Genomic DNA, 26,089 nt, shown 5'->3' with positions numbered 1-26,089 from the left:
GGACATATGGCGACATATTTCCTGATAGCGCCAGGCCTCAAGGTGGAAGGTGTCGATCCTCCATCTGTCCCACTGCCCCTTGTGTCGTACCGTGCCCTGCACCTTCTCTCGTACGGGCATACCACACCTATTCCAATTAATGTTCCAGACTTGCCAGTGTAGTGGCCCGAGAAGGTTGGGTCCGGGCTGTCTAGTACACTGAGGGCGGAGGGCTTACTACATTACTTATAGGTTATAATTAGTGGCTGTTCTCTAGGAGGTTGTGCCCCCCTTGATCATTTCCATATGCAACGTAACACACCAGTTAATACACCAGCTGCCATGATAATCCACAGCAACCCCGAGAGTCCTGACCACTGCAGTATGGTCCAACATCCTGGCCACCACCAAAAACACTGCTTCTCCTCCTTCGATAGGGTTAAAATTTTATCAGCGCCATCCTGTATTGTAAGTGCATCCAACTGTTGGTGCTTGCAGCAAGTTGCTCTTGTAATCTTTGTGTACCTTTGTCCATATTGTGTGTCCATTGAATATCCACAGTGGAATTTGGTATTGTCCAAACCAGTTCAACTACTTGGTACGGCATGGGGTAGTAGGTGCTGGGTCAATTGTTTACAACGATTAGGTCCACTGATCCACTGGTGCACCCTAGGCCAGGTGGCAGTGTATAGAAGTTCATAATTTGGTCATACACTGGAAGGATTTTGCCTCCCAGTGTTATATTGCAGGATTGCATACATTCCCAACAGAATACACCCTACCCCATGTACATTACCCCAAAATGCCCCCCCTTTGCAATAGGCCATTGATCCTGCTCCTCCATAGTCATAGGAGAGGGGTACATCCATATTCCTCCTCTGGATATGCAACTGCTTAATGTGATGACAGTCCAATTTACCCCATTGCACCCTCCCCCCCCACCTATTTGCTAGTGGCTCCCAACGCGCTCTCCCTTCCCTAGTTACTCCCATAGGATTCAAGGGAACCACCTTATTTGCATTTCCTTCTCATGGTATCATAGTAACAATTACACAACAACTGTCCCCACAGGTCGGGGATGTTATTTTCCAGGTAGATGGGTATGTTTTTGCAATTGTGAATAAATATGGGCTAGCCTCCCGATTTAATACTGAAGGCCATTGTTCTGACCAAGCATCTCTCATAATAGCCATCAACATTATTAACTGAGCATTTTGAGTACCTACACACACTTCTCCCCATGTTAGCCTTCTGAAGCCATCCCCACCCATGTCACCAGGTCCCCTGCCCAGTGAGTTAACTGCAAGTTTACCTCGACTGTGTCCTCCACCCTGTGGCAACTGCCGATACTTGCTGTGCCTTTAATTCATTAATTTGTTGTTGAAATAAGAGGGATTTTGTGGTGAGGAATGTGGCCTGATCCACTCCTCATTATCTGGTTTACATGGCTGGCAGGAATGGGGCAAGGCCCCTGACCCCAGCACTCAGCAGAGAGAAGGGTCGCCGGAAGACAGGAACAATCAACCTAAATTTCCTTTTACATCTTCTAGGCTGTCCCTTTCTCTGGAGGTGATCGATTGGATCACCTTCCTAACAGCCCCAGATTGTCTGGTTTGCAATGTGAGGAGGTGACCGGTCGCCGGAAGAAGATCTCGCCCACACAGAGCTGGTGGCATGGGGAAGCACTGAGATTGAGTGGGTCATTTCCAGCCTCTCCGAGAGGTGGAAAGCTTCTGGGCCAGACATGCCAAACCTTAGGGAAAAAAAGCAGAAATTGGGCTTGTTTTTGTCTTAATTGGCTTGTGAGTTGCTTGTTGGCTTGTAGCTTGTTTGGCTTGTAGCTTGTTGCTTCTTTTTTTGATTAGCTCCTGGCAAGCAGGGGTAAGAGGCAAGCAGAGGAGAGAGTCAGGGGTGCAGAGCGGGCCCACCACAGACCCAGACTGCATGTCAGGGGGATCTAGTCACATAGAGTGTTGGGGTTCTTGGGGATTGGCCTGTGTTGGCCTTGTCTTGAAATGGGAGTAGCTTGATTTTTGGCTTATTGTGACAGTCGGGGTGCTTATTTACCACGTGAAAGTTGGCAGCTGTGTTCTGGGCTGATCCACTGCCAGGCTGTTTGTCTGGGGACGGTTGGATACATCGGGGCGGAGGGAAGCCAGCAGCCAATGGTGCACAATGCGAGCAGGGCACCCCAGAATGCATGGCAGGGCCAGGGACACAAGCCCTGCGCAGCCCCCACCCAGTAATATCTGTTCTTCTCCGAGTGCTTGCTCGTATCGATTCCAATTAGGTGTGCACGCTGCGTGCACGGCCGTCGGAGAATTTTTACCCTAGCAACACCCAGTGGGTTGGCTGTGGAGCCCCCTGTGTACGGGGAGACTTTGGCAAACCAGTAAAGTGCCTGAAACCACTATGGCTTATTGCTAAAGGCAGCCAAGCCAGCAGGCTGTAAATTGGCCATTCAGCACCCTCAGTTTGACCAAGGCAGGAGGGGGGGGGGAGGAGTTTTGGGTGTCACAGAAAGGGCAGCTTGACCCCGTGTCCTTCCTGATAAGAATTGTGTTGAAGTGGCTGATACATGCATTTTTGAAGAGCAGGATGTGCCCCAGGAATGTCTATTGGGGCCTCAAGGCTGCAAACTCTGGAAAAACCCACACCTGGTTAATCGACAATCAGAAGGAACCTCTTTCTCGACTATTGAAACTGCTTACTTAACAAGTTTTCTTTAAGGGACATGTCATTCTATTACTAATGTATAAATAAGGGGGAAAAGTTTGAGGTAGTTGGACTCCTTTTGGACTCTCCCTCTGGATACATCTTGCAGTCCCCACCTGCAGACGGAAGATTTGGCCACCGGAAGCCTGCCGCTCTGCCACTCGAGAGCCACACTCAGCTTTGGTAATTATCAAGGGTTGGGGGTGTTTTACTAACTTTTTGCAGACGTGTGTTAGTGCTTGAGGCTAAGTAAAGTTTAGCTTTAAGTGAAAGCACTCTTGTGTTGTCCTGTTTGTGCCAGCCATCTATTGGTCGTGTCTCCCCTGATTTATTTCCTGACACCACCTCGCACAGAGTAAAAGTTACCAAGAGCTTTGGGTTGAAAGAACCCCGGGTAACACCTGGAGTGGTGCCTTCATGGCGCTCAATATATACCCCAGCCGCCCCAGCGCCCCTCAGTTCCTTCTTACTGCCCGTGACAGTCGTTGGAACTGTGGAGTCCTGCTTCGTTGCTCTCCACTCTCCTTAGCGTATACCTCATAGTTTTGCTAATAGTTCATAGTTAATAGTTGTAGTTACAGTGTTTAATAGTTATAGTTGTTAGTGTTAGTAGGGTTTCCCCTCCTCCCTGATTCTTCTCTCGGGCTCATGCCCAAGGCTCCGGGATTCAAGCCCTGCGGTTCCTGCTCTAAGCCCAGGCCAAAGGGCGACCCCCATGACTCTTGCCTGACGTGTCTGAGGGAGCCTTATAGAATCACAGAATATCAGGCCTGGAAGGGACCTCAGGAGGTCATCTAGTCCAACCCCCTGCTCAAAGCAGGACCAATCCCTAATTTTTGCCCCAAATCCCCAAATGGCCCCCTCAAGGATTGGACTCACAACCCTGGGTTTAGCAGGCCAATGCTCAAACCACTGAGCGATCCCTCCCCCCCAAGCAGAGAAGTGCAGGATCTGCAAAGGGTTTTGTCCCTGGACTAGGAAGGAGCAGGACTTTCGTTTAAAACAGCTCCTCTTAGCCCTCAGCCTGCAGCAGCGCGCCAAGATCCAGCATCGAGCGCTTCAGGGCACGGCCCTCCAGGGGCAGCGGTAGGAACGGCACCGCGGTTGGACTCTGACCAATGTTCCCTCTAATTTTTGACAGGCCGTGCGCGCAAAAGAATTTTTCTGTGCAAATGTTTGTGCGTGCGGTGTTTTGCCGTGTGCGCGGGGTTTGGGATCTGTGTGCACACGCCCACACCCACAGCTTAGAGGGAACAGCGACTCTGACCGAGACCCGCAGCACAATGTTCCCCGGCACCATCGGCCCAGCACCACTCCCATTCTCCTGGCCAGAAGCGGCACCGGAAACCGGAAAAGACTGGCCCACCTCAGCAAAGACCAGCCTCCCTGGAACCGCCCGTGGAGACACATCCCGCAAGGGAGCGTCTAGGGGACAACCTGCGGCTTTGGCACCGTTGACTCCAGCACCAAGGTCAGAGCCGTTGAGTCCGGTGCCCCTGGACTCCCCGACTTGCAGCGTGGTTGAGGTCCGGTTGCTCTCTACCCCAGATACCTTCGCGGCTGCAAGGGATCTTATTGCCTTGACAGTATCGGCGTCCCCGTGGCACCATCCAGGGGCAAGCCAGCGCTCATCCACCCGCCGGCGCCGTCGGTCGAGCTGCGACACCGATCCCATTCTCGGTACCGTTCCCGCTCCCGACGCCGCTCGCAGTCCTGCTCTCCGTCGCGACGCCAGTCGTACTCGCGGAACCGGTCATACTCACGACCCCGCTCAAACTCCCAACACCGGTCTCGGCACCGCTCCATCCGCCGTCGAGGAGCAGATCCTGGACCCGACGCCGCTCTCGACGCCAGTCATCATCTCGGCCCAAGTCCAGATCCAGGTACTGTTCCAGATTCCAGTACCGGTCCAGGTCACGGCACTGTTCCCCAGCATCGCGGCACCACTCTCCATCGCCTCGTCAACATGACTTGGCGCAGATCCGCTCGGCAGCACCTTGGCCATCACGTTCCGCTTCTCGTTCTTCAGGATCGGAGGCGGGGTCGCGTTTCTTGGAACACCGCCATTTGGACCACAGCCACCTGGACTCAGGGGCCGGACATTGGCAGGCGCAGGAGCAAGGTCCTGCTCAAGAGTCCACTCAATGGCTGTTCTGGATGCCCTGGGCGTACCACGAGGCCCAGGGTGCTCCGTCTGGGACTTCTCAATCAGCCCTGTCCAAGCCATGAGTGCAAGAGGATACTGCCAGCCAACCTGCCCTTGGAAGCATGGAGACCATGATGGCTTCTCTCCCTGCTTCAGGTCCCCCTCCAATTCAGGGAGGTCGCTGGCCCTGAGGTCGCTGGCCCAGCTCCGCAAGAGGCCCCAGATGACCCTCTTCCTCCTGTGGCCTCCTCCTCCTCCTCACCCAATGAGGCAGTGGCGGGCACTGAAGTATCGGGTCCCCCTCTGATAGACCTCCGTGCCCACCAGGACCTCCTGCGCAGGGTGACGCGGAATAGGAGCCTGCAGGCAGAGGAGGTGGTAGAGGTGGAGGACCCCGTGGTGGATATTCTGTCTGCCGAAGCTCCATCAAGGGTGGCCCCACCCCTTATTCGGACCATCCAAACCACCACCAGAACAATCTGGCAGATACCTGTGTCCATCCCCCCAACTGCTAAGGGGGTGGAGCAGAAATAGTTTGTCCCCTCTACGAGGTATAACTATCTATTTACTCACCCACAGCCCTGTTCACTCGTGGTGGCGTCAGTGAACGAAAAAGAATGGCATGGCCAGCAGGCCCCAGCACCCAAATCGAGGAGGCCAAGTGCCTTGATTTATTTGGGGGCAAGGTTTGTTCCTCAGGGGGACTTCAGCTCAGGATCGCAAACCAGCAGGCGCTCCTGAGCCGCTACAACTTTAACTCTTGGAACTCCATGCTGAAGTTCAAGGAGTTAGTACCTCCTGAGTCCAGAGAGGAGTTTGGGGCTTTAGCGGAAGAGGGCAAAACAGTGGCACAGACCTCACTGCAGGCCTCGCTGGATGCTGCGGACTCCGCCGCACATACTTTGTCCTCAGGGATCACAGTGAGGCATATCTCCTGGCTGCAAGCCTCCGGCCTGCCACCGGAACTTCAGCAAACACTGCAGGACCTCCCCTTTGATGGAGCGTGCCTGTTTTCGGAAAAGAGCAATTCAAGGCTACAAAGCCTTAAGGACTCAAGGGCGATAATAAGGTCCCTGGGCATGCACACACCGGCTACCCAGCAGAAGCCCTTCAAACCCCAGCAGCCTCCACAGCGCTCCGATCCCCCTCTTTGGCCGAGGCAGGAATTTTATAGGAGACGGGGGAAACCCCCCAACCACCAGTCTGGGCAGGGCCAGGGCCCATCCAAGCCCTCGACAGTTCAAAACAAACCTTTTGAAGGGACGCCTGAGGACAATGTACCGGACCGCGTTCAGGATCCTATCCCACCTTTCTTGAATCATTTATCCCGTTTCCACCGTGCTTGGTCTCACATAACCATGGATCACTGGGTCCTCCGCACGGTGGAAGCGGGATACTCTCTCCAATTTTCTTCCTCCCCACCCTCCTCCCCCGTCTCTCTTCAGGGACCCTTCTCACAAGCAACTCCTTATTCAGGAGGTTCAGACACTCCTCGCCATGGGGGCTATCGAGGAGGTTCCGAGGAAACTAAGGGGCAGGGGGTTTTACTCCTGATATTTCCTAATCCCCAAGGCAAAGGGCGGGCTTTGGCCCATTCTGGACCTGCACGGAGTCAACCAGTACATGGTAAAGTTGAAGTTCCGCATGGTCTCCTTGGGCATCATTATACCTTCCCTGGATCCTGGAGACTAGTGCGCAACCCTCGACATGAAGGATGCGTATTTCCACTTAGCGATTCATCCAATGCACAGACTCTTCCTCCGCTTTGTGGTCAACCACAAACACTATCAGCTCATGGCCCTTCCCTTTGGTCTCTCTACGGCCCCCTGGGTGTTCACCAAATGTATGGCAGTCGTGGCGGCCTTCCTTTGTCGACGACGGATGCAGGTATACCCTTACCTCGATGACTGGCTTATGCGGGGGCGCACCAGAGAACAGGAGTCCCACCTTAGTTTGGTCACGGACACGTTTTGTCCGTTAGACCTCCTCCTCAACGTGGCAAAGTTGACACTAGAACCGACCCAGAGAATAGAATTCATCGGGGCAGTCCTGGACTCTGTGCAGGCTCGAGCTCTCCTGCCAGACTCTCGTTTCCAAGCTATAGCGAGCCTCATCCGGAGCCTTCAGAGCTTCCCAACCTCATCGGCAAGAAGTTGCTTGAGTCTTTTAGGACACATGGCTTCCTGCACATACGTGACCATGCATGCCAGACTTCGACTACGCCCATTACAAGCCTGGCTGGCATCAGTCTATCGCTCAGGTCGAGACAGCCTGAACTTGGTGGTCACCATCCCAGAGCAGATCCTGGCTTCCCTCCACTGGTGGCTAGATCCTTGGGTGCTATGTGAAGGAGTCCCCTTCCACAACCCTCAGCCCTCCTTGTCCCTCGTCACAGACAGGTCAGCCCTGGGATGGGGCGCCCACCTCAAGGACATTCAGACACAGGGCCTATGGCCCCCGTCTGCACTCTTCCTTCATATCAACCTCCGGGAGCTGATGGCGGTACGCCTTGCCTGTCAAGCCTTCCAGGAGCAGCTGTAGGGTCATTGTGCGGCTGTCCTCACAGACAACACCATGGCCATGTTCTCCATCAACAAACAAGGGAGGGCCCGTTCCTCTGTCAGGAGGCCATTCGACTGTGGGAATTCTGCATAGCCCACTCTATTCACTTGGTGGCATCCTTTCTACCCGGGGTCCAGAACACGCTGGCGGACCACCTGAGCAGGTCCTTCCTCTCCCATGAGTGGTCACTTTCGACCAGATGTCATCCACCCCATCTTCCGAAGGTGGGGGTTTCCCCAGGTCGACCTGTTCGCCTCCTGCAGCAACCGGAAATGCCCGGCTTTCTGCTCCCTTCAAGGCTGCTCCCCGGGCTCTCACAGACGCCTTCTTGCTCCTGTGGATGGGTCGACTATTTTACTCCTTTCCCCCTTGTGCACAGGGTCTTGCTCAAAGTGCGCAGGGACAGGGCACGAGTGAGTCTGGTGGCTCCGGCGTGGCCCAGATGGCACTGGTTCACTGTGCTGTTGGAGCTCTCTGTGCACACTCCAGTCCCATTGCCTCCTCTTCCCGACCTGATTACTCCGGATCACGGTCACCTCTGCCATCCCGACCTGCGATCTCTCCACCTCACGGCATAGATGCTGCGTGGCTGAACCATTCAGAACTTCTCTGTTCGGAATTGGTACAGCACGTACTGATGGGCAGCAGGAAGCCCTCCACTCGGGCCACATATACAGCTAAGTGGAAGCAGTTTTCGTGCTGGTGCACTTAGCACAACACCCCCCCTCTCCAGGCGTCCGTGCCGCTCATTTTGGAGTATCTCCTAGACCTAAAACAGCAGGGCCTGGCGGCATCCTCTATTAGAGTTAACCTTGCAGCCATCTCGGCTTTACACCCGGGTGCAAATGGCCTCTCTGTCTTCGCCAATCCCATGGTTGGCAGGTTCCTCAAGGGCCTGAACCATCTCTACCCACAGGTTCGAAAGCCAGGCCCCACATGAGATCTTAACCTGGTCCTCTCCAAATTCATGGGGTCCCCGTTCGAGCCGCTAGTCACCTGCTCTTTTTTATACCTCTCCTGGTAAACGGCTTTCCTTGTTGCTATCACGTCGGTGAGGCGTGTCTCTGAGCTCAGAGCCCTTACCTTGGAACCACCTTCCATGTGCAGCTTTGGCCTCACCCGGCCTTTCTTCCCAAGGTGGCATCTGCCTTCCATATCAGCCAGGACATTTTTCTTTTGTTTTTTTATCCAAAACTGCACGCCAATCACCAGGAACAGCAGCTGCACTCCCTTGATGTCCGTAGGGCCCTTGCCTTCTACGCTGAGCGTATGAAGCCATTCAGGAAAACGACCCAGCTCTTTGTTGCGGTGGCGGACCGGAGGAAGGGCCTCCCAGTCTCCTCTCAGCGGATCTCTTCATGGATCACGTTCTGCATCCGTGCTTGCTATGATGTGGCCAGTGTTCCGACCCCGCCTCTCACTGCTCACTCCACAGGGGCCCAGGCCTCGGTGGTGGCTTTTCTGGCCCAAGTGCTGATCCAGGAGATCTGCAGAGCCGCAACTTGGTCCTTGGTACACACTTTTGCTTCGCACTATGCCATCATCCGGCAGGCCAGAGGAGATGCAGCGTTTGGTACAGCAGTCCTACAATCCACGTTGCTTCACTCCGACCCCACCGCCTAGGTAGGGCTTGGGAGTCACCTAATTGGAATCGATATGAGCAAACACTCGAAGAAGAAAAAACGGTTATTCACCATTGTAACTGTTGTTCTTCGAGACGTGTTGCTCACGTCCATTCCAAACCCGCCCCCCTTCCCCTCTGTCGGAGCAGCCGGCAAGAAGGGAATTGAGGGGGCGCTGGGTCGGCTGGGGTATGTAGCGAGTGCTATGAAGGCACCTCGCCAGGGGGCTCCACAGCCGACCCACCGGGTGTTGCTAGGGTAAAAATTCTCCAACGGCCGTGCACGCGGACACCCATCTGGAATCGGTATGAGCAGCACATCTCGAAGAACAACCGTTACAACGGTGAGTAACCGTCTTTTTCTCCTTTTCCTGAATCTGTGTGGGACACGAACACCGCCCCCCACAGCCCGGGCTCCTGAGCTCAGCCCTCCAAGGCCTGGACTCAGACCAGATCCAGGATTTGGATCCTGAGCTGGGACCTCTAATTCAGGACTTGGACCTGTGGCAGGACCCTTGGCCCTGACCAGGGAACCTCCAGTATTGCCCCCCACCCCAACCTGTGCCGAGGACAGGACTCGAACCTGCAACGAGGGAATTCCCGAGGGAGGGGGACCATTGACTCCCCCTCCCCATCTCAGAGATGGGTCAGTCCAGCCTGACCCCCTATCATTCAAACGTCAAACCCCGCCCCTTCTCAGGGATCCCTGTCCGTCGCAGAAGCCCCGCCCCGTCCAGTGGAGCTGTGCTCTAGCCCCGCTCCATTCTATTGGGAGGGGCGGGGCGGGGCCGGCGTTCGGCCCGTCCCGGCTGCCGTCGCTTCGCGCGGCATGGCGGGAGTTGTAGTCCTGCGCTGGGGATGGCTCGGAAACCACAGCCCCCGTCGGGCCTTGCGCGCCGGGGTCAGCTGCGCGGGGGCGGGGCCGGCCTGGCCCGTTCCAGGTCCGTGTGGAGCCGGCGGCTGCGGCGCGGTGGGGCCGAGCCGGGCCGGGTCGGGCCGGGAGGCTGCGGCGGGGAGCGGGTGAGAGGCGCCCCCGCCCGAGGAGCCGCGCTTGGCCCGGGCCGCCCCTACCTGCCCCTCCCCCCCGGGCTTTGCGAGCGCGCGCGGCGGGGTCTGGCCCGGGCCCGAGGATGACCCGCCCCGGGGCCGCCGGGCGGGCGGGCTGAGGCTCTGTCTCGGCGGGCGCGTGGCCGCCCCCTGGCAGCGGCCCTGGAGGCTGCGTGGCGGTCTCGCTGCTCGGGGGCTCCCTCGGGGCAGGGGCGGGGGAGACGTCCTGCGTCTGCACCGGCCGCGCTGGCTCGAGCGCTGTTCTCCAGGGCCGGCCAGAGCCCCGAGCGAGCGCCAGAAAGCCCGTGTCCTTGAACCCCTGCGCCTGGGGAGGGTGCTGAGCCCTTGGCTCGGACTCCCGCAGCGTGGGGGAGAAGCGAATGTCCTGCTTCCGTGGCTGGATGTGCACAAGGAGCTGGAAGGAGGAGGAGGGTGTGGGGGGCCTGTAGCTTTTGGGTGGGGGCTCAGTGGCAGGGGCTGTGTCGGGAGAAGAGGGGTGTTGTATCAGAATGTGGCCATGCAGCTGCAGCGCAAAGCGGGGCACCCAGGAGCACAGGGGAAGGCTGGGCTGGAAGAATCTGCAGCTGTCCTATGCCCAAGAAGTGGCTCCCTACCCCTGATGTCTGCTGCCATCCTGTGACGCTTGCCATGTGTCCCAGCATTGGCACGCATTGTGCCCTGGGTGCAAGGTCATGGGTGATTGGGGGAGGACTTTGTAGTGCTACCAGGGACTTCCACTAAGTGCCAGGAGGTGGGAGAGCAGCGGTGCTGTGTGCATTGGCTAAAGCTAGGGGGTGGGCCTGGGGACTCCTGGGTGGGTGGGATGATGGACACTAGCTGTCCAAGGGACGTGACTATTAAAGAGGAAAATGGTCCCAACCTGAGGGGCTCCAAGGCAGGTGACATCCCCCCAGCTGTGTAACAATGGGTCTGGCTGCTGCTGGTTGACATCTGCCCCTCTCTCTCTCTCTCTCTCTTCCAGGCAGGTGCCTTCTGATGGTTCCGAGTGGAGGCCTTGGGTTGTAGCTGGTGCCCACCCATTCCCCCCCCCCTTCCCTCATCTCCGAGCCCCACCCCCCCCACATGTTCTGTACCTGGACTCCCTAATGACAGCCTGGATCATCCTCCCCATTAGCCTGTCCACCTTCTCCATCACCGGGATATGGATCGTGTAAGCAGCCGCTTCGCTCTGATTTGTGTACTGACGGGGGGAGAGTTAACCAATGGGGGCTGGGATCTGGCTAGTGAACGGGGTGCTCCAATAGCCCATGCGATTGGGTGGCTAGTCCATGGGCCGCTTCCTCTGACAGCCTAAGCCCAAAACCAAGTGACTTTGAATCCAGTGAAGAGCAGGTTCCTGCCACCTCCTCTCTCTTCTCCTTCCCCGCCCCCACTTTAGTAGCCTCCTATGCTATGAACTGACGGATGCCACCATGTTTTACTTGAGTCTTGGGTTCACTCCAGTTCTGCCCGCTCCTGGTGTAACAGTGGCTGGCGGCTGTCTGGTGTGCCCCCAGCCCAGCTCAGATTCCAGAGTGGCCGCTGTCTGGGGTGCTGGTGGGGGTCATGGAGGGAGCACTGAGGTTTGCTTCGTGATGGGGTGGGGTAAATGGAAAGGTTTGGCAGGACTGGGGTGCAGGACCCCAGGAGCAATTACTTTGGGAGGTGCAGATACCACTGTTCCAATGCTGGGGGCACCTCTGGGACCCCTCTGAGCCCTGCCCCGATGTGATCAGGGCATGAAACTAACATAAGCTGTGTGATGAATCCTCTGTCGCCAGGCTCCATCAGCAGCGAGCCATAGTTACCTGTGGGCCTGGCCAACATCTTGCCACTTCAGTGTGTTCCCCTTGGCCCTGTGTCTGACACGGGAGCCTCGGGGGGAGACGGTTAACTGGATCCCCTTTGCACAGGTAAATGGTGGTCACTACAGGGCTCAGCATTCTTGTGTCTGACCCGTGGTATCTGCTGAGTTTGGCTTCAGGACTGGCCTTAGGAGCCCAGAACGGGACTTCCTGCCTGCAGGCTGAGCAGCTCGGGGGCTGTGTTCCAACCCAGGGCAGCAAAGGGTCCACTGACAGCTGCAGTGCTCCCACGGGTGTGGCCCTCTGGCACTTACCCACCCCCTCCCAGTGATGGGGAGCTACCAGCCAGTGTGTTTTCCGGTGGCCCCAAATGCTAGTTGAGCTGGGCGGGGTCCCTCTCCTAATCCTCCTCAAGGTAGGGCTGGCTGCTGGGCTGCTGTGTCTCCCCCACCCCTCCCCACAGTCCTCAGCTCGGCTGCCTTGACAATAGCCGCCCTTGTCCTCCTCTCTGAGAGAGCCCAGTGTGTCCCTAACTCACCCTGCAGTAACAGGGTCCAGCCACTGGGGGGACCCGTGTCCGCATCCACAGGGGCAGAGCCAGAATCACCCCAAACCGTGCTGGGCTGAGTGCCCCTCTGCAGGAGGGGAGCCCCTGGGGGGCTGCCAGTGCCAGGGGCAGGATCGAGGGGAAGGGCCTTGCAAAGCTGCCCAGGAAACAGATGGAATTCAGACGCAGAGCGATAACTTAAGCATAAGCCCCTGGATCTGGCTGCTGCCTCACCTGCAGGGCCCCCTACCCCATGAGGCCTCCACAGAGCCTACTGGGGCAGGCTGGCAGGCCCGCCGGCCTTCCGGGACCCCCTCACTGCCCCTGAGAGGCTCTTGCGCACACTGGGTGCTTAGAGCAGCCAGCAGTTGTTGCTGATGGCTCCAGCCCTGGCCTGGAGCCTTGGCAGTGAAGGTGACAGCTTGGTTAAAGGCAGGGAGGTGTGAACTCATTATAGATAGTGACCGGAGGCTTGTGCAGTTAAGTAGAGGGTAGCTCAGAGCCCCCCATATCTCACCCCCAGCTGCTCCTGGGGTTGGTGAAAGCCCACCCCAGCACACACACGCTCTCCCAGAGGCACTCGGATATTGCAGGGAGTGGGAAGGCTGTGCCAGTTTGGCCCAGTCTGGAGTGGCAGGAGCTCAGGGGTCGGGGGGGGGGAGGAGGCCCTGCCAGGGCTCAGCACCAGCTGCTCTCACTGACTGTAACTGGAGGTGGGGACTTGGGACCCTGATGGGAAGCAGGGCCTGGTGAGGGTGGGGCGGAGGCAGGAGTGAGGGCCCTCAGCTAGGGGGCCTGGTAGATGCGGTGTCAGGCCAGGCCATCAAGGTCAACCCCATCTGCTCCCCCAGTAAAAGGAGGTATGGGGGCGGGGGGCTGTGCTGGGCAGCTCTGCCCCCAAGTGAGGCAGGGGCCAAAGGTGGCTGGAGGCTCCACAGAGAAGTTTGCCCTTGACTTTGCGTGTCAGGGGACCGCTGACCTTACAGGGTCCTGGGCAAGGAGCGCAGGCCACTGCCTGTGCCAGGAATGAGCCAAGGCGCCTGCCGGGCTGCCCCGAGCAGTGTGGACACAGGGCGCAGCCCTTGGCCCCTGCTCAGGGAGGGGTGGGCAGGGGGTCGCAGGCCGGGAGCTCAGCTGCCCCCCACCAGCTCCCAGGCCTTTCTCGTGCTATCAAACCGTAGTGCCCTAGCCGTGCCAGTGCGGGAGTCGGGCTCCACGAGGGTCATGGCAGCGGCACTGCTGTGCCTTAGAGCTGCCCCACCAGCCCTGCTCCCCACGGAATAGCCCCTCACCCGCATGTCCTTCCTGCCTTCACCCACTGGCCTGCCAGACTGGATCAGGCTCTGAGCTGGTGCCCCCAGACCCTCTTCATTCTGCTGCCACCAGGAGCACCAGCACCCCTCTGCAGCCCCTCCCTGCCCCCCCCACGGTGCTCTTTGCTCTAGGGTGACGGGCACCAGGTGCACAGGGCTGCTGGGCAGGGTCCCCTCACCCAGGGCAACAAAGGGGCTGTTCCGCCCCTCTGCGCCGGGGAGCTGGTCTCTCCACCAAGGCGGTTCTGCCCGGGAGCTGGGGGGGTGGGATCTGGGCTATGTTGTGTGGATGTTCTTAGCGCAGGCCCCCGGGGTGACTGGCTGGAGCCCAGGGAGGATGGCTTGTCCCTGCGCTGGCCCCAAAGGCGGCTGTTGAAGCTAAACAGCTGAGCGTGGCAGCGGCCGAAGGGCACATTCCTTCACGTTGTCTTGGCTGCTGCTTGGCCCGGCTCCCCTGCTGTCTTCCAGCTGGGCCGAGCGTGTGTCACTCCGCCAGCAGCCCAGACACCAGGGCGATCAGAGCCGTCGTGCTGCTGGGGAAGGGGGGGATAGGGAAAGTTGGGGACCTCTCAGAATCGCTGGTAACTTTCCAAACCCCCACTCGGTCTTGGGGAAGGCAAAGAGCCTCTGTGCACCCCATCCCCACGCAGGGTGGCAGCCCGTAAGGAAAGAGCCCAGCGTTTGCAGAGGTCAGGAAAAAATTGTCTCTGTGCCTGGGAGCCAGGGCTGCTCGATGGAGCCTCAGGGGGGCAAAGACTGAACCCTCGCCTGCCGTAGCCGGTTGCGCTTCAGCGCAGAGCCCTGCATGGGGGGTCGGCGACGGAGCCCCTGGCTGCCAGCGCTGCAGCAAGCTCCAAAGCATGGAGCTGTCTGGTTCCTCCAGAAAAGCGTGAGCCAAAGCAGCTCCCTGGGCAGGGCAGAGCAGGGCACTGGCTCGTGTCCCTGGAGGGATTTGCAGGGATGAGAGTGGTGGGGCAGAGGTAGCTGGATATTTGGCCTGCATGGCACAATGGGCAGGGGCTGGCTGTTCCCGTCGCCTGTGTCACGTACCCCCAGGTGGGCTGGATGAGGGGGGCGTGGATCGCAGTGCCAGGTCTCTCAGCCCCGGTGGCTGGCCTTCCCGGTGCTGTGTCCATTCCCAGCACCCCCCAGGCTCTTCAAGGCACCTGTCTGGAGATGGCCCCGTTACCCAAGGCTCGGCTGGGGGCACTGGATGCCTCTCAAGGGGTTCTTAAGTTGGGCTCCCCTGCTCCAGAGGCTGGGGAGGTAAGAAGGCTCCTATGGGACAGGAGGCCGGGTGGGTGCATTAATTCCCCTCACTAGATCAGGTGTCGTGACCCTGGCTCTGCTCCTCGCAGGTACGCCATGGCAGTGATGAACCACCACGTGTGCCCCGTTGAGAACTGGTGAGAGCAGCCCCCCGTCGCTGGCAATGGGCAGGCACTGCGGCCCCCCCGGCTTCCTTCCTTGCCCTGGCCACAGAGTCTCTGCTAACCGGTATGGTCCGGCTCCGGGGCCAGCCCCTGTGCTCCAGTCCAGTTCCTTGGCCTGGGTCCAGAGTGCTGCCCCTGGGATGGAGGGAGCAGGGGGTGCCCAGGATGGTCCAGAGCACGGGCTGTAACCTGCCCCTGCCTGCCTAGTGGGTGGTGCCTGGCAGCAACCATGTTAGAAAGGCCCACTGGTGGGGGAAGTAGTCGCTCTGTGCTGCCAGGGGAGGGTGCCAGGGCTTCTGGGCAGCCTGGAGGAGGTGGGGCCATGTCTCCAGGCTCCCAGGACAGGGAGAGGAGCCCCTATGGTCTCCCCTGTGTATGGAGGGCACCATGCCCAGGGATGGGTAATATGGACTATACCACTGCTCGGGGAAGTGGCAGGGCAGAGGTCAGTTGCTCCTGCCCCCCATGTCCTTTCCCAGTTCTCCCCCCCCCGCCCCCCCGTGCTGTTCCGGCCCCTTTCATCCCCTTCCTACGCCCCCCTCCCCCCCCCTCCACTTACCAATTGGTTTCAGGTCCTACAACGAGTCATGCTCCTCCAGCCCTGTCAAGCATGGCTACCCCAAAAGCTGCTGCACCTTGGAAGATGTCCCTCTGATCAGGTGAGGCTGGAGGGCGGTTGGTGTGATCGGTACCTGGGGCCTGTCGCGCTAGGGGCTGTGTCCCACCCCGAGGAGCTTGCAAGCCACTAGCCCATGAGGCGAGAGGAGCTGCACTCTCTGCCCTAAGTGAGGGATCTTCACAGCTCCCTCACCCCAGGGCAGCCCCAGCCTCGCTGGCTGCCTCATTGTCTGTCTCCTCTTGCCCCCATCCATGTATCACTCAGGGCTGGGGGCGGGGGGCTGTTGTTGCTGTTTGCTGGGCTTTCCGGAAGTGCCAGGCGCCCAGAGGCCTCTGGCAGCATGTGCTGGAATGAGCCGTGGCCAAGACTCCCCAGCCTCCCGCTGCCTTTGTGCAACAGGGAGATGGTGCTGTGGGCCACTCGACCCACAGCTGGGGGGCCCAGATGGACACCCACAGGCCTGATCCCCACCCTGCTAGGTGGGCAGCCAGCCCACCCGAGCTGTGGCATCTCCTCATGCCAAGTCACATGCAGCCTGCGTGGCATGGTGGCGGGGGAGTCAAGGAGAGGATAGAGGAGCAGCACACCTGGGGGGCCCAGGGCCTGGCGCAATGTGTTACAGGTTCCCCCGGGGTGCTACCTGGAGCTGGGGTACCATTGAGCCCTCTGACCCACCAGCCTGGGCTCCCTCTCACCCTGTGCTGCTGTGACAAGCTGCAAAGCCCTCCAGCCTGCACTTTCACCAGCATTCACACAGGTAGGGACACACCCAGCTGCAGTTACATGCAGGCTTTCTAACAGCCAGCCTCCCAGCTTGGGACCCCAGAGCAGTACCATCCTGCCCTGGTCCAATCTGGCCAGTATGTGGGTTTAATACCTGGTCCGCCTCTCCCTCAATGTGAAGAGGACCATGCACGCTTGTAGTAACCGAGCTGAGATTTTCCCCAGGCACCTTAGGCAAATGTACACTGGTTTAGATTAAAACATAAAATAAGTTTAACAACTACAAAAGGATCGATTTTAAGTGATTATAAGTGAAAGCAAACGGATCAAAGCAGGTTACCTAGTAAATAAACAAAACCACAAACTAAGCTTAACACACTAGATAGGTAGGAGATGAATTAGCAAATTCTCGCCCTGAGTGACACAGGCTGGCAGATGCTTAAGGCACAAGCTGCCTTGGCTTTCCCAGGTTTTCATACACAGGGTAGAAATCCCTTAGCCTGGGACCATTACTTCCCCCAGTTCAGTCGTTGTTCCTCGGAGGTTTCCAGGTGTGTTGTTGTAGGCAGAGTGAGGTACCTCCATGTTGTCATTTCCCTCCCTTTATATCTTCTCCCCACTTGCTGGAAAGCTCTTTCTCTGTGACCTGGGTCAAACGGTTCCCATTGTATAGAGCAGGGGTCTCAAACTCAAATGACCACAAGGGCTACATGAAGACTAGTGCATTGGCCCGAGGACTGCGTCACTGACACCCCCTTCCATGAGGCCCCGCCCCGCCTCTTCCCACCCCTTCCCTGAAGTCCCCACCTTAGCTCTGCCCCCTCCCTGCCCCCAGAGGGTGCAGGAGGAGTGTGGGGTGTGGCAGGGGGCTCAGGGCAGGGAGTGCAGGGGGTGTGGCAGGGGGCTCAGGGCAGGGAGTTGGGGTGCAGGGTGTGGCAGGAAGCTCAGGGCAGGGAGTGCACAAAGGGTGCGGGTTGGGGTGCAGGGTGTGGCAGGGGGCTTAGGGCAGGGAGTTGGGGTGCAGGAGGGGTTCAGGGTGCAGGCTCCAGCCAGTTACCTAGAGCGGCTCCGGGGTGGCAGTGGTGCACGCCAGGGCCAGGGCAGGCTCCTGCTTTTGCTGCTCCTCCAGGTACCTCCCCCAAACTCACATGGGCTGCAGTTCCCTGCTCCTGGCCAATGGGAGCTGCGGGGGGGCCTGGAAGCAATGCATGGAGCCCTCTGCCCTTCCCCCTCCCCCTCCCCAGGGATGTGGTGATGGCAGCAGCTCACAGCGCCGGGGGGGGCAATCTTGGCCCACAGGCTATAGTTTGCCCACCCCTGGCCCAGAGGTAGGCAAGGGCGGGGGTTGTGGGGAGCTTGGCGGGCCACAGGACATAGCCCCGCGGGCGGCATGTTTGAGACCCCTGGTGCAGAGCTATCTCTGAGAGGTTTCTCTTGCACACAGTTCCTGGGGTAATCCTGGTGCCTGTGTGCATTTTCTCAGTGAGCCATTAGCATTGTTTGCCCTTTTGAGTGTTGTACCTGAAAGGCTGCTTGTGGGTGTTTTCAACCTCACAACACATTTCAGTAGCACGTACCCAGCCCAACCTCATAACTTCACGTAGGACGGTACAATCCAACGAGATATGACTGTCTAGCAGATCAAGACTTTTAGAAAGATACCTCACAAGGCGTGCTTGGTGCAAAACATAGCATAATTACATGACAGTGGTGAATACTGGGGTGCCAGGGTGCCACCATACCCAGGAGGCATGTGAGGGCCCAGGAGCCAGGGCGGTGAGATAGGCCCAGAGGGGTGCTGGAGGGGGGTCACACCCACCCGCTTTCCAAGCCCACCACGGGGACGCGTGCGCTGCTCCAGCCATGTGCTGGCTTTGACGGCTTTCTCCTTGCCCTGCAGTAAGTGTGGTACGTACCCCCCTGAGAGCTGCCTCTTCAGCCTTATTGGGAACACTGGGGCTTTCATGGGTAAGTGTCCACCCCACCTGGCCCACTGAAGAGCCAGGTTGTGGAGAGGGCCCCTCTCCTGCACCTGCCTGGGCCTGCTGGCCTCATAGCCCACACCAGGCTTGGCCTCCCTGCTGTGGGGCAGGATCTGGGGCTGCATTTGCTGATCTGGCTCTGTAGAAGGGACCCTTTGCTGTTCTGTCCCCAGGGCTGCCTCTGCATTGGACTGGGGCCCGACCTCCAGGCTGGGCAGACAGCAGATCCCCCCCCCCGGGGCATGGAGTGGGCTGCTCCCTTCCCAGAGCAGCTCAGTGGTGGGTGGAAGGTTTATTTTGCAACATAAGTGCTGGAAGCTCTCTGTAAAAATGTTATGCCTGTGGGATATGCTGGGGATCCCCCAGACCAGGGAGTGGGTCCTTCGCTGCCAGTCCTGTGGCCTCAGGAGCCCTCACACCAGCCACTAAGTGTAAAGGTCTCACCTTGGCTTCCACTGGCCTGGTTACTCCTTTCATGGTGACCCCAACTGCCCTGCAGGTCCCCTTGGCCTCCAAGTTCTTAACTACCAGACAGTTTCCCCTTTGATTTGTCACCCCCAGAGGTGTGACTCCAGCTCCCCAGTCACTGGGGGGGACACACTCCACACAGTTTGCAGACCAGCAAGCTGCTTGGGGTGAAAATAACCCGTGGATTTAATAAACTCCCCCCAGATTCAGAGCTGAGATAGTAATGGAGGGAACAAGCTTCCCCTTGCGCAGTCAACATCTGCAGGCTGTCCGCAGATTCCCCACGTGCCCCTGCCCCAGGCTCCAGCGCTCAGGCAGCCCCTCGAGGTCTGGGGACCTTCCACTGGAGAAGGGTGGGGGGGTTTCCCATCAGCCACTATCAATACTCACAGTGTGGGGGGGTGATGAGTTACCCCTGGGGTGCCATCTGGAAGTGGGGTCGCCCTGACCCACCCGCCTGGGCTCCCTTTATATAGTAGTGCTGGGACCAGCCTGTCAGGTCCTCTCCCAGGCTTCAGCACACGCAGAGGTGGGACACACCCAGCTGCAGTACATCTAGGAAAAGGGGTAAACAGGGAGGTGGCCGAATTTGCAGATGATACGAAACTACTCAAGATAGTCAAGTCCCAGGCAGACTGGAAAGAGCTACACAAGGATCTCTCAAAACTGGGTGACTGGGCAACAAAATGGCAGATGAAATTCAATGTTGATAAATGCAAAGTGACGCACACTGGAAAACATCATCCCAACTACACCTATAAAATGATGGGGTCTAAATTAGCTGTTACCACTCAAGAAAGAGATCTGGGAGTCCATGGGTGGTGGGTATCATAGGCATGGGAAGGCGTTGCCTTCCCAAACAGCCTGCTGTCCCCTGGCCCCAAGGCCAGCTCTAGGCACCAGCAAAACAAGCAGGTGCTTGGGGTGGCATATTTCTAGGGGCGGCATCCCGGTGCTGGCCATGCTGCCCCTCGAAATGTGCCCCAGCTCGCCTCTGCCTGCTCCCCTGAGCGTGCCACCGCCGCTCGGCTTCTCCCCCCTCCCTCCCGCCCAGGCTTGCCGCGTGGCAAGCCTGGGAGGGAGTGGGGAGAAGCCGAGCGGCCGCGCGCTCAGGGGAGGCGGCGGTGATGGAGGGGAGGTGAGCTGCGGCGGGGAGCAGTTCCTCTACCCCCCCCCCGCCCTGTTACTTCCTGCACTCCTCACTCCCCTCCGCTCCGCCTGCTCCCCTGAATGCACTGCCTCTCCCTCGCCTGACCGGGAGGGGGGAGAAGCACAGCGGCAGCATGTTCAGGGGAGCAGGCGGAGTGGAGGGGAGCTGTTGCGGGATGGAGGGGGAGTCACAGGAATCAATGGGGGTGGGGAGAATGCTGCATGCCAGGGGGAGGAGGCGGGGCCGGGGATTTGGGAAAGGGGTTGGGAAGGGGTGGAGTTGGGGTGGAGCCAGGGACGGGGGGGCATGAAAAAAAAGCGAGGGCAGCCAAAAATTGTTTTGCTTGGGGGGGAAATCCTAGAGCCGGCCCTGCCTGGCCCATACTCCACCCCCAGGTCCCATCCCGCCTGCTGTTCCCTGGGGCAGGCAGGCTGGGGGCCACATCACGCTGCCCATCCTCCTGGGGCCAGGCCTACTCCACCTGCTCAGCGCTGGGGCCAGCAGCTCTGCCAGGAGGTGCCTTCAGGGGCAGGCTGGGGCATGCCAGGCCTGGTGGCGCAGCACTCTGAGTGGGGCTGGGCTCTGGTGGGCATGGAAGGGGCGGGGCGGGGTTGGGGGCTAGCCTCCCCAAGCCAGGGATTCACCCACCATCCATGTTGGAGTCCTTGTGGAGAGTTCTCTGCAAACATCCACTCAATGTGCAGCGGCTGTCAAAAAGCGAACAGAATGCTGGGACTTATTAAGAAAGGGACGGATAATAGGACAGAAAATATCATAGTGCCTCTCTATACATCCATGGTACGCCCACATCTGGAATACTGCGTGCAGATGTGGTCGCCCCATCTCAGAAAAGATATATTGTAATTGGAAAAGATTTGGGAAAAGGCAACAAAAATGATTAGGGGTATGGAACAACTTCCGTATGAGGAGAGATTAATAAGAGTGGAACTTTTCAGCTTGGAAAAGAGACGGCTAAGGGGGGATATGATAGAGTTCTATAAAATCATGACTGGTGTGGAGAAAGTAAATAAGGAAGTATTATTTACTCCTCATAACACAAGAATTAGGGGTCACCAAATGAAATTAATAGGCAGGAGGTTCAAAACAAAACAAAAGTATTTTTTCACACTGCGCACAGTCAACCTGTGGAACTCCTTGCCAGATGCTATGAAGGCCACAACTATAAACAAAACACGCAAACGAAGCTGAATATACTAATGGGATTGGATATGAGTCGTAATGTCTCATCTCACGTGATAGTTCAAGCAGGCTGCAGAGGGCCAGCTGCACTTGCTTACAGCTTAAAACCCAGGTGTTTCCTTCACAGGCTAAAAATCCCTCTAGCCTGGGTCCAGCCCTTCCCCCCAGTTCAGTCTTTGTTCCTCAGAGTCTCTTGGGGGAAGTCAGTGAAGAACCATGATGATGTCACTCCCCGACCTTAAATAGCTTTTGCCTGTGCTGAGAACCCTTTGTCTCCAAGCGTGGTTCCCACACCTTGCAGTGGAAAATCACAGGTATGCCAAGGTGGAGTCCAGCACCAGCTGACCTGGTTACATGTCCCTGCAGTGCCGCAGCAGCCATTGCTCAGGGGCCATTTGTAGCATCCTCAGGAAGAGCCCCAGGTGGGGAAAAGCTCCTTCTGAGGCCTATTGTTCTCCCTTCTGATGCATTCATTTGAATGGGCCCTTCCCAGCCAGCCATCTAGAACAGTGATTTTCAAACTGCCGGTCGGGACCCAGTACTGGGTTGTGGTGGCTCTGGTCAGCACCGCCGACAGGGCCGTTAAAAGTCCTACGGGCGGTGCGGCCTGGCTAAGGCAGGCTAGTCCCTACCCGTTCTGACACTGTGCTGCACCCCAGAAGTGGACAGCAGCAGGTCCAGCTCCTAGACGGGGGGGCCATGGGGCTCTGCCTGCTGCCCAAGCACCGGCTCTGCGCCGGAACCGGCCAATGGGACCTGGGAGGGGGGCGGTGCCTGCAGGAGAGAGCTGCGTGGAGCTGCTTGTGCGCCTCGGCCAAGGACACGGACCTGCTGCTGGCCGCTTCCAGGGCGCAGCGCGGTCCACGGTGCCAGGACAGGCAGGAAGCCTGCCTCTGCACCCTGGCTGTGCCACTGACCGGGAGCTGCTCAAGATAAGCCTGTGCCCCAATCCCCTGCCCCACCCCTGATCCCCCCAACCCTGGAGCCCCTTCCTGCATCCCAAACCCTTCATCCCTGGCCCCACCCCAGAGCCTGCACCCCCAGCCCAGGGCCGCCCCCTGCATCCCAACCCCTTGCCCCAGCCCTGAGCCCCTCCCACACCCCAAACCCCTCTCATCCCCAGCTCCGTTGGGTCGTGGGTATCAACAATTTTCTTCAATTGCGTGTCCGGAAAAAAAGTTTGAAAACTACTGGTCTTTTGCCTAGTGGGCATCCCCAGGTGTAAACACATTTGAAATACAGACAAACAGGCAATGTTTCTCACTTCAGATACAGAAATGATACCTGCACACAAGTAGGATAATCGTATTCAGTAAATCAATAACCTTTCCAATGACACCTCCCATGCTTTATCTTCTATAAAATATATCAGCATTATGCCATAATAATATCGCTATGAAGAATATGGGGTGCGCTGTCACAGGAGCAATCCCTGGTTGTCTCTTTCCAGTGGCTTTCATGGCCCTTGTTGCCTTTCCCTGGGGTCTGCAATGCCTCGTTGCTGCAGCTGGGTTTTGTGAGCACACCTGGCTTCGGGGGGGGCGTTTCCCTCAGCTGGTTGCGAGGTGGGGCTGACTGTTGCCAGCCTGGTTCTCTAGCCCCACACACCTCACGTCAGAGCCACAGCCCAGCCATGCAGCTGGTGTCCCAGAGGGGGAGCGCCCCTGGTGTGGGTCTGGGGTCCTCCTGCTGTGAGGTAGCCCCCAGGCCTGCTAATGGCCTGTCTCTCGGCAGTGGTGCTGATCTGCTTCCTGCGCTATGGGCAGCTGATTGAGCAGCGCCACCGGTCCTGGGTCAACACGACGGCGCTCATCGCGGGCTGCACCAACGCTGCCGGCCTCGTTGTGGTTGGCAACTTCCAGGTGGGCTTGGGCCAGCACCCGGCAGGGCCAGGCTTTTCTCCTGCCCTGGTACCCTCAGCCTCCCCTCCCATGGTTGCCATGTGGCCCCTGCCTCCCCTCCCCCAAGCTGGCTGTGATGTCCCTTTGCTGGGGGGAGGCTGCTGCCTCTCTGGCCATGGGGGGTGGGCAGATGCTAGCTCCCCAGAAGGGCTGGCTGAGAAGAGAGGAAGGGGCTTGGCAGCTGTGGAGTGGGGCCTGTCCGGGGCATAGGGGGGTGATAGGGAAGGCAGCGCAGAATGGGAGGAGCTACTGGGGTGCAGAAGAAGCAAGCCTGGGATGGGGAGCGGGGTTTGTGCAGGGCCCCCATGGCGGGAGACCAGCCAGGCTGAACTGGTGGTAGGTAGCCGGTTCCCATGGGGGGAAGGATTGGAGCAGCAGTGAGGGAGGGGGGCTGGAGAGGCTGGAGGGACAGGAATAGACCAGGCTCACTGCTGCCCCTCCCTCTGCTCCAGGTGGACAACGCCAAGTCCCTGCACTACATTGGGGCGGGCATCGCCTTCCCGGCGGGGCTGCTCTTCGTCTGCCTCCAGTGCATCCTCACCTACCACACTGCCGTCAGCGCGCTGGACAGCTGGATGGCACACCTCCGCGTCTCGCTCACCGGCGTGGCCTTCATCTCCCTCGTCCTCAGTATCCTTCTGGCTGCGGGGCTTCCCAGCCGCCCACCCAGCCCCTTCGCATCCAGGCAGGCAGGTGTGGCATGGCAGGGGCTCAACATCCAGGAACGTCACCTATGTAACCGTGGGGCTATGTCCTGCAGGCTGCACCAGGGAGCCTGCTGCTGGCTCTGAGTTAACGCAGCGGTCCCAGGTTCGATCCCTGGGCCCGATGCCCCCCCGGCTATCTCATGCCTAGGGAAGATGCTGTCGTGTCCTCAGAGGGCAGGGTAGTTCCCAGGGCTGTAGCAGAACATCAGGATCTCCCTGCTGCAGGGCAGGGGCATCAGCTGGGGCCATGTCTGCTGCTGAAGAGGCTATAAACTGGCAGCCCCTCTCTGAGCCCAGCACGGGATGGCCTAGCACAGACACTGGGAAGGACTGTGGCATATGGTGCCCTCTACAAGTCTGTGCCCACAGCAGGTTGGCTGACCTCCCTGGTGCCAGGGTGCCCCAGCATGCCAGGGGCTGGCCCTCTCCTGCTGTACTGATACATGGCAGGGTCCCCTGCCCCAGGCCTCACCTGTACCCACAGCCTCTAGTGATCAAGGGCTGTGCCACCCTGCAGGCAGCACAGGGTTAAAGATGCTCATTTGCCTGGAGCTAGAGCCACATAACCCTCCCCATGGGCACCTCCTGCATACAGGCTCGGGGGGCGTGAGCTGTAGGATACCCAGGCACGGAGGGAGGATGCCCAGGCTGGGGGCAGGGAAGGGTCATAAGGTTCATGCCAGGTGTGAGCTGGCCCAGGGGGCTCCTGGCATGCATACCCTCCCCTCCTCCTGAAGTGGGGGGCTGACCGCAGTCAGTCCCCGGGGGGGGATGAGGGGAGCTGGTACCCCTTCTCCCCATAGCTGATGGGGGTGGGGGGTCAGTGTGCAGGGTGGGGGAGTGGGGTCTCTGACTCCACCCCCTGCAGAGGCCACACCCAGTGGGTGCCTTTCCTTAGCCAGCCCCTAGGCGGTGTCTTCTTCATCCACGAGAGCCCCCTGCTGCAGCACCTGGCGGCCGTCTGCGAGTGGGTCTTCGTCATCGACATGCTGGTCTTCTACGGCACCTTCGCCTACGACTTCGGGGCCGTCTCCACCGACACCCTGGTGACGGCGCTGCAGCGGGCCAGCACCCGGGGCTGCAAGTCGCCCGGCGGCAGCAGCACCTCCACCCACCTCAACTGTGCCCCCGAGAGCATTGCCGTGATCTGAGCGGGGGCTCCCCCCTCCTTTATTTTGTACCAAAAAAGAAATTTTTTAAAGGAAAACACAGTATTGGGGCTGCCCCCCACAGCAGGGCCCAGCTCAGCAGCACTCCCTGCTGGCCAGCCTGGCTGCTGCATCGACAGCCAGAGGGCACCCTGTGGTGGGGCTGCTAGCCTTCTCCTGCAGGGGCAGGCTCCCGGGGGCCTGCTGGGAACCGCCGGCCCTCACATCCGCTGCAGATCAGACCCCTGCCGGCAGTGGCTGCTCAGGGAAAGGCGACCGGAGCTGGCTGCAGGGCACGACTGCTTATGCTGCTACCCCACTCCGCTGAGGGCTTTACCACCCCAGGTGGGGCAGCCTCTCCTGGGCGGGAGGCCCTCTGCACAGGTTCCCTTGCTCAAGCCCCTGCCCCACCCAGGAAGGATTTGGGGTAACCCCACAGCAAAGTGGGGGAGATGCAGAGGGCTGTTCCATGGTGTCTGACCTTGCTGCTTCTCCTTGGGAGGGAGGGTCTTTTCTCTCCCATCCCCATTAACCCCTCTCCTTCCTCCCCCCCTCCTGGGGGAGGTCTTGGTGGTGCGGTGGGGGATGAGGTGGCAGGGGGCAAAGAGCCTCCCTCCCCATCCTTCTGAGCTGGTTTCTTTTGGTAAAATGGTTTGGTATTTTTAGTACTTTTTATATCTATAGGTGTGTATAAAGGGACTTGTACTGGAGCAGGGTGTGCTGCTGGTCACTGGGGAGCTCCCTGCAGAGGAGCCCTGCTTACCTGCCGGGCCAGCCTTGGGCACAGCCAGCCAGGGCCCGGATCCCCCCTTGCTCATGACACCTTGGGGCCCCTGTGACAGGTGGCTGCCCCCTCCAGGCTGTGGGAGCTGCCCCACACGCCCCGGGGCAAGCCCTCTCCTTGTGTAAGGGGGGGTGTGCGCGCACGGGGGTGCTCTGCTGCAGATGTCTGGTTGCTGAGCTGGGCCAGAGCAGGGGCACCCACCAGCTTTTCATCCATCATGGCTGTGCCCTCCCTTCTCT

At 58.9% G+C, this 26,089-nt stretch overlaps 1 protein-coding gene across 5 annotated transcripts; it reads left to right on the top strand.

Moving 5' to 3' along the window:
* Positions 1–9,943: 9,943 nt before the first annotated feature.
* TMEM150A (transmembrane protein 150A) lies at positions 9,944–25,776 on the top strand. 5 transcript variants are annotated; one of them, XM_077805734.1, is made up of 8 exons: positions 9,944–10,043; positions 11,053–11,241; positions 15,094–15,232; positions 15,768–15,827; positions 18,411–18,478; positions 23,045–23,172; positions 23,664–23,841; positions 24,828–25,776. In XM_077805734.1, exons 3-8 carry the CDS (start codon positions 15,168–15,170, stop codon positions 25,067–25,069), a joined length of 741 nt encoding a protein of 246 aa, XP_077661860.1. In that variant the 5' UTR covers positions 9,944–10,043; positions 11,053–11,241; positions 15,094–15,167; the 3' UTR covers positions 25,070–25,776. The 5 variants fall into 5 exon arrangements, with proteins under 5 accessions (XP_077661860.1, XP_077661858.1, XP_077661857.1 ...); XM_077805732.1 differs by having other exon boundaries at positions 15,741–15,827; XM_077805731.1 differs by having other exon boundaries at positions 9,950–10,043; positions 15,094–15,141.
* The last annotated feature ends 313 nt before the right edge of the window (positions 25,777–26,089 follow it).

Source organism: Eretmochelys imbricata, chromosome 26 (assembly GCF_965152235.1).
Source record: "Eretmochelys imbricata isolate rEreImb1 chromosome 26, rEreImb1.hap1, whole genome shotgun sequence".
NCBI lineage: Eukaryota > Metazoa > Chordata > Testudines > Cheloniidae > Eretmochelys > Eretmochelys imbricata.
Note: the sequence above shows the minus strand (reverse complement) of the source record. Positions and strands in the feature narration are given on the sequence as shown.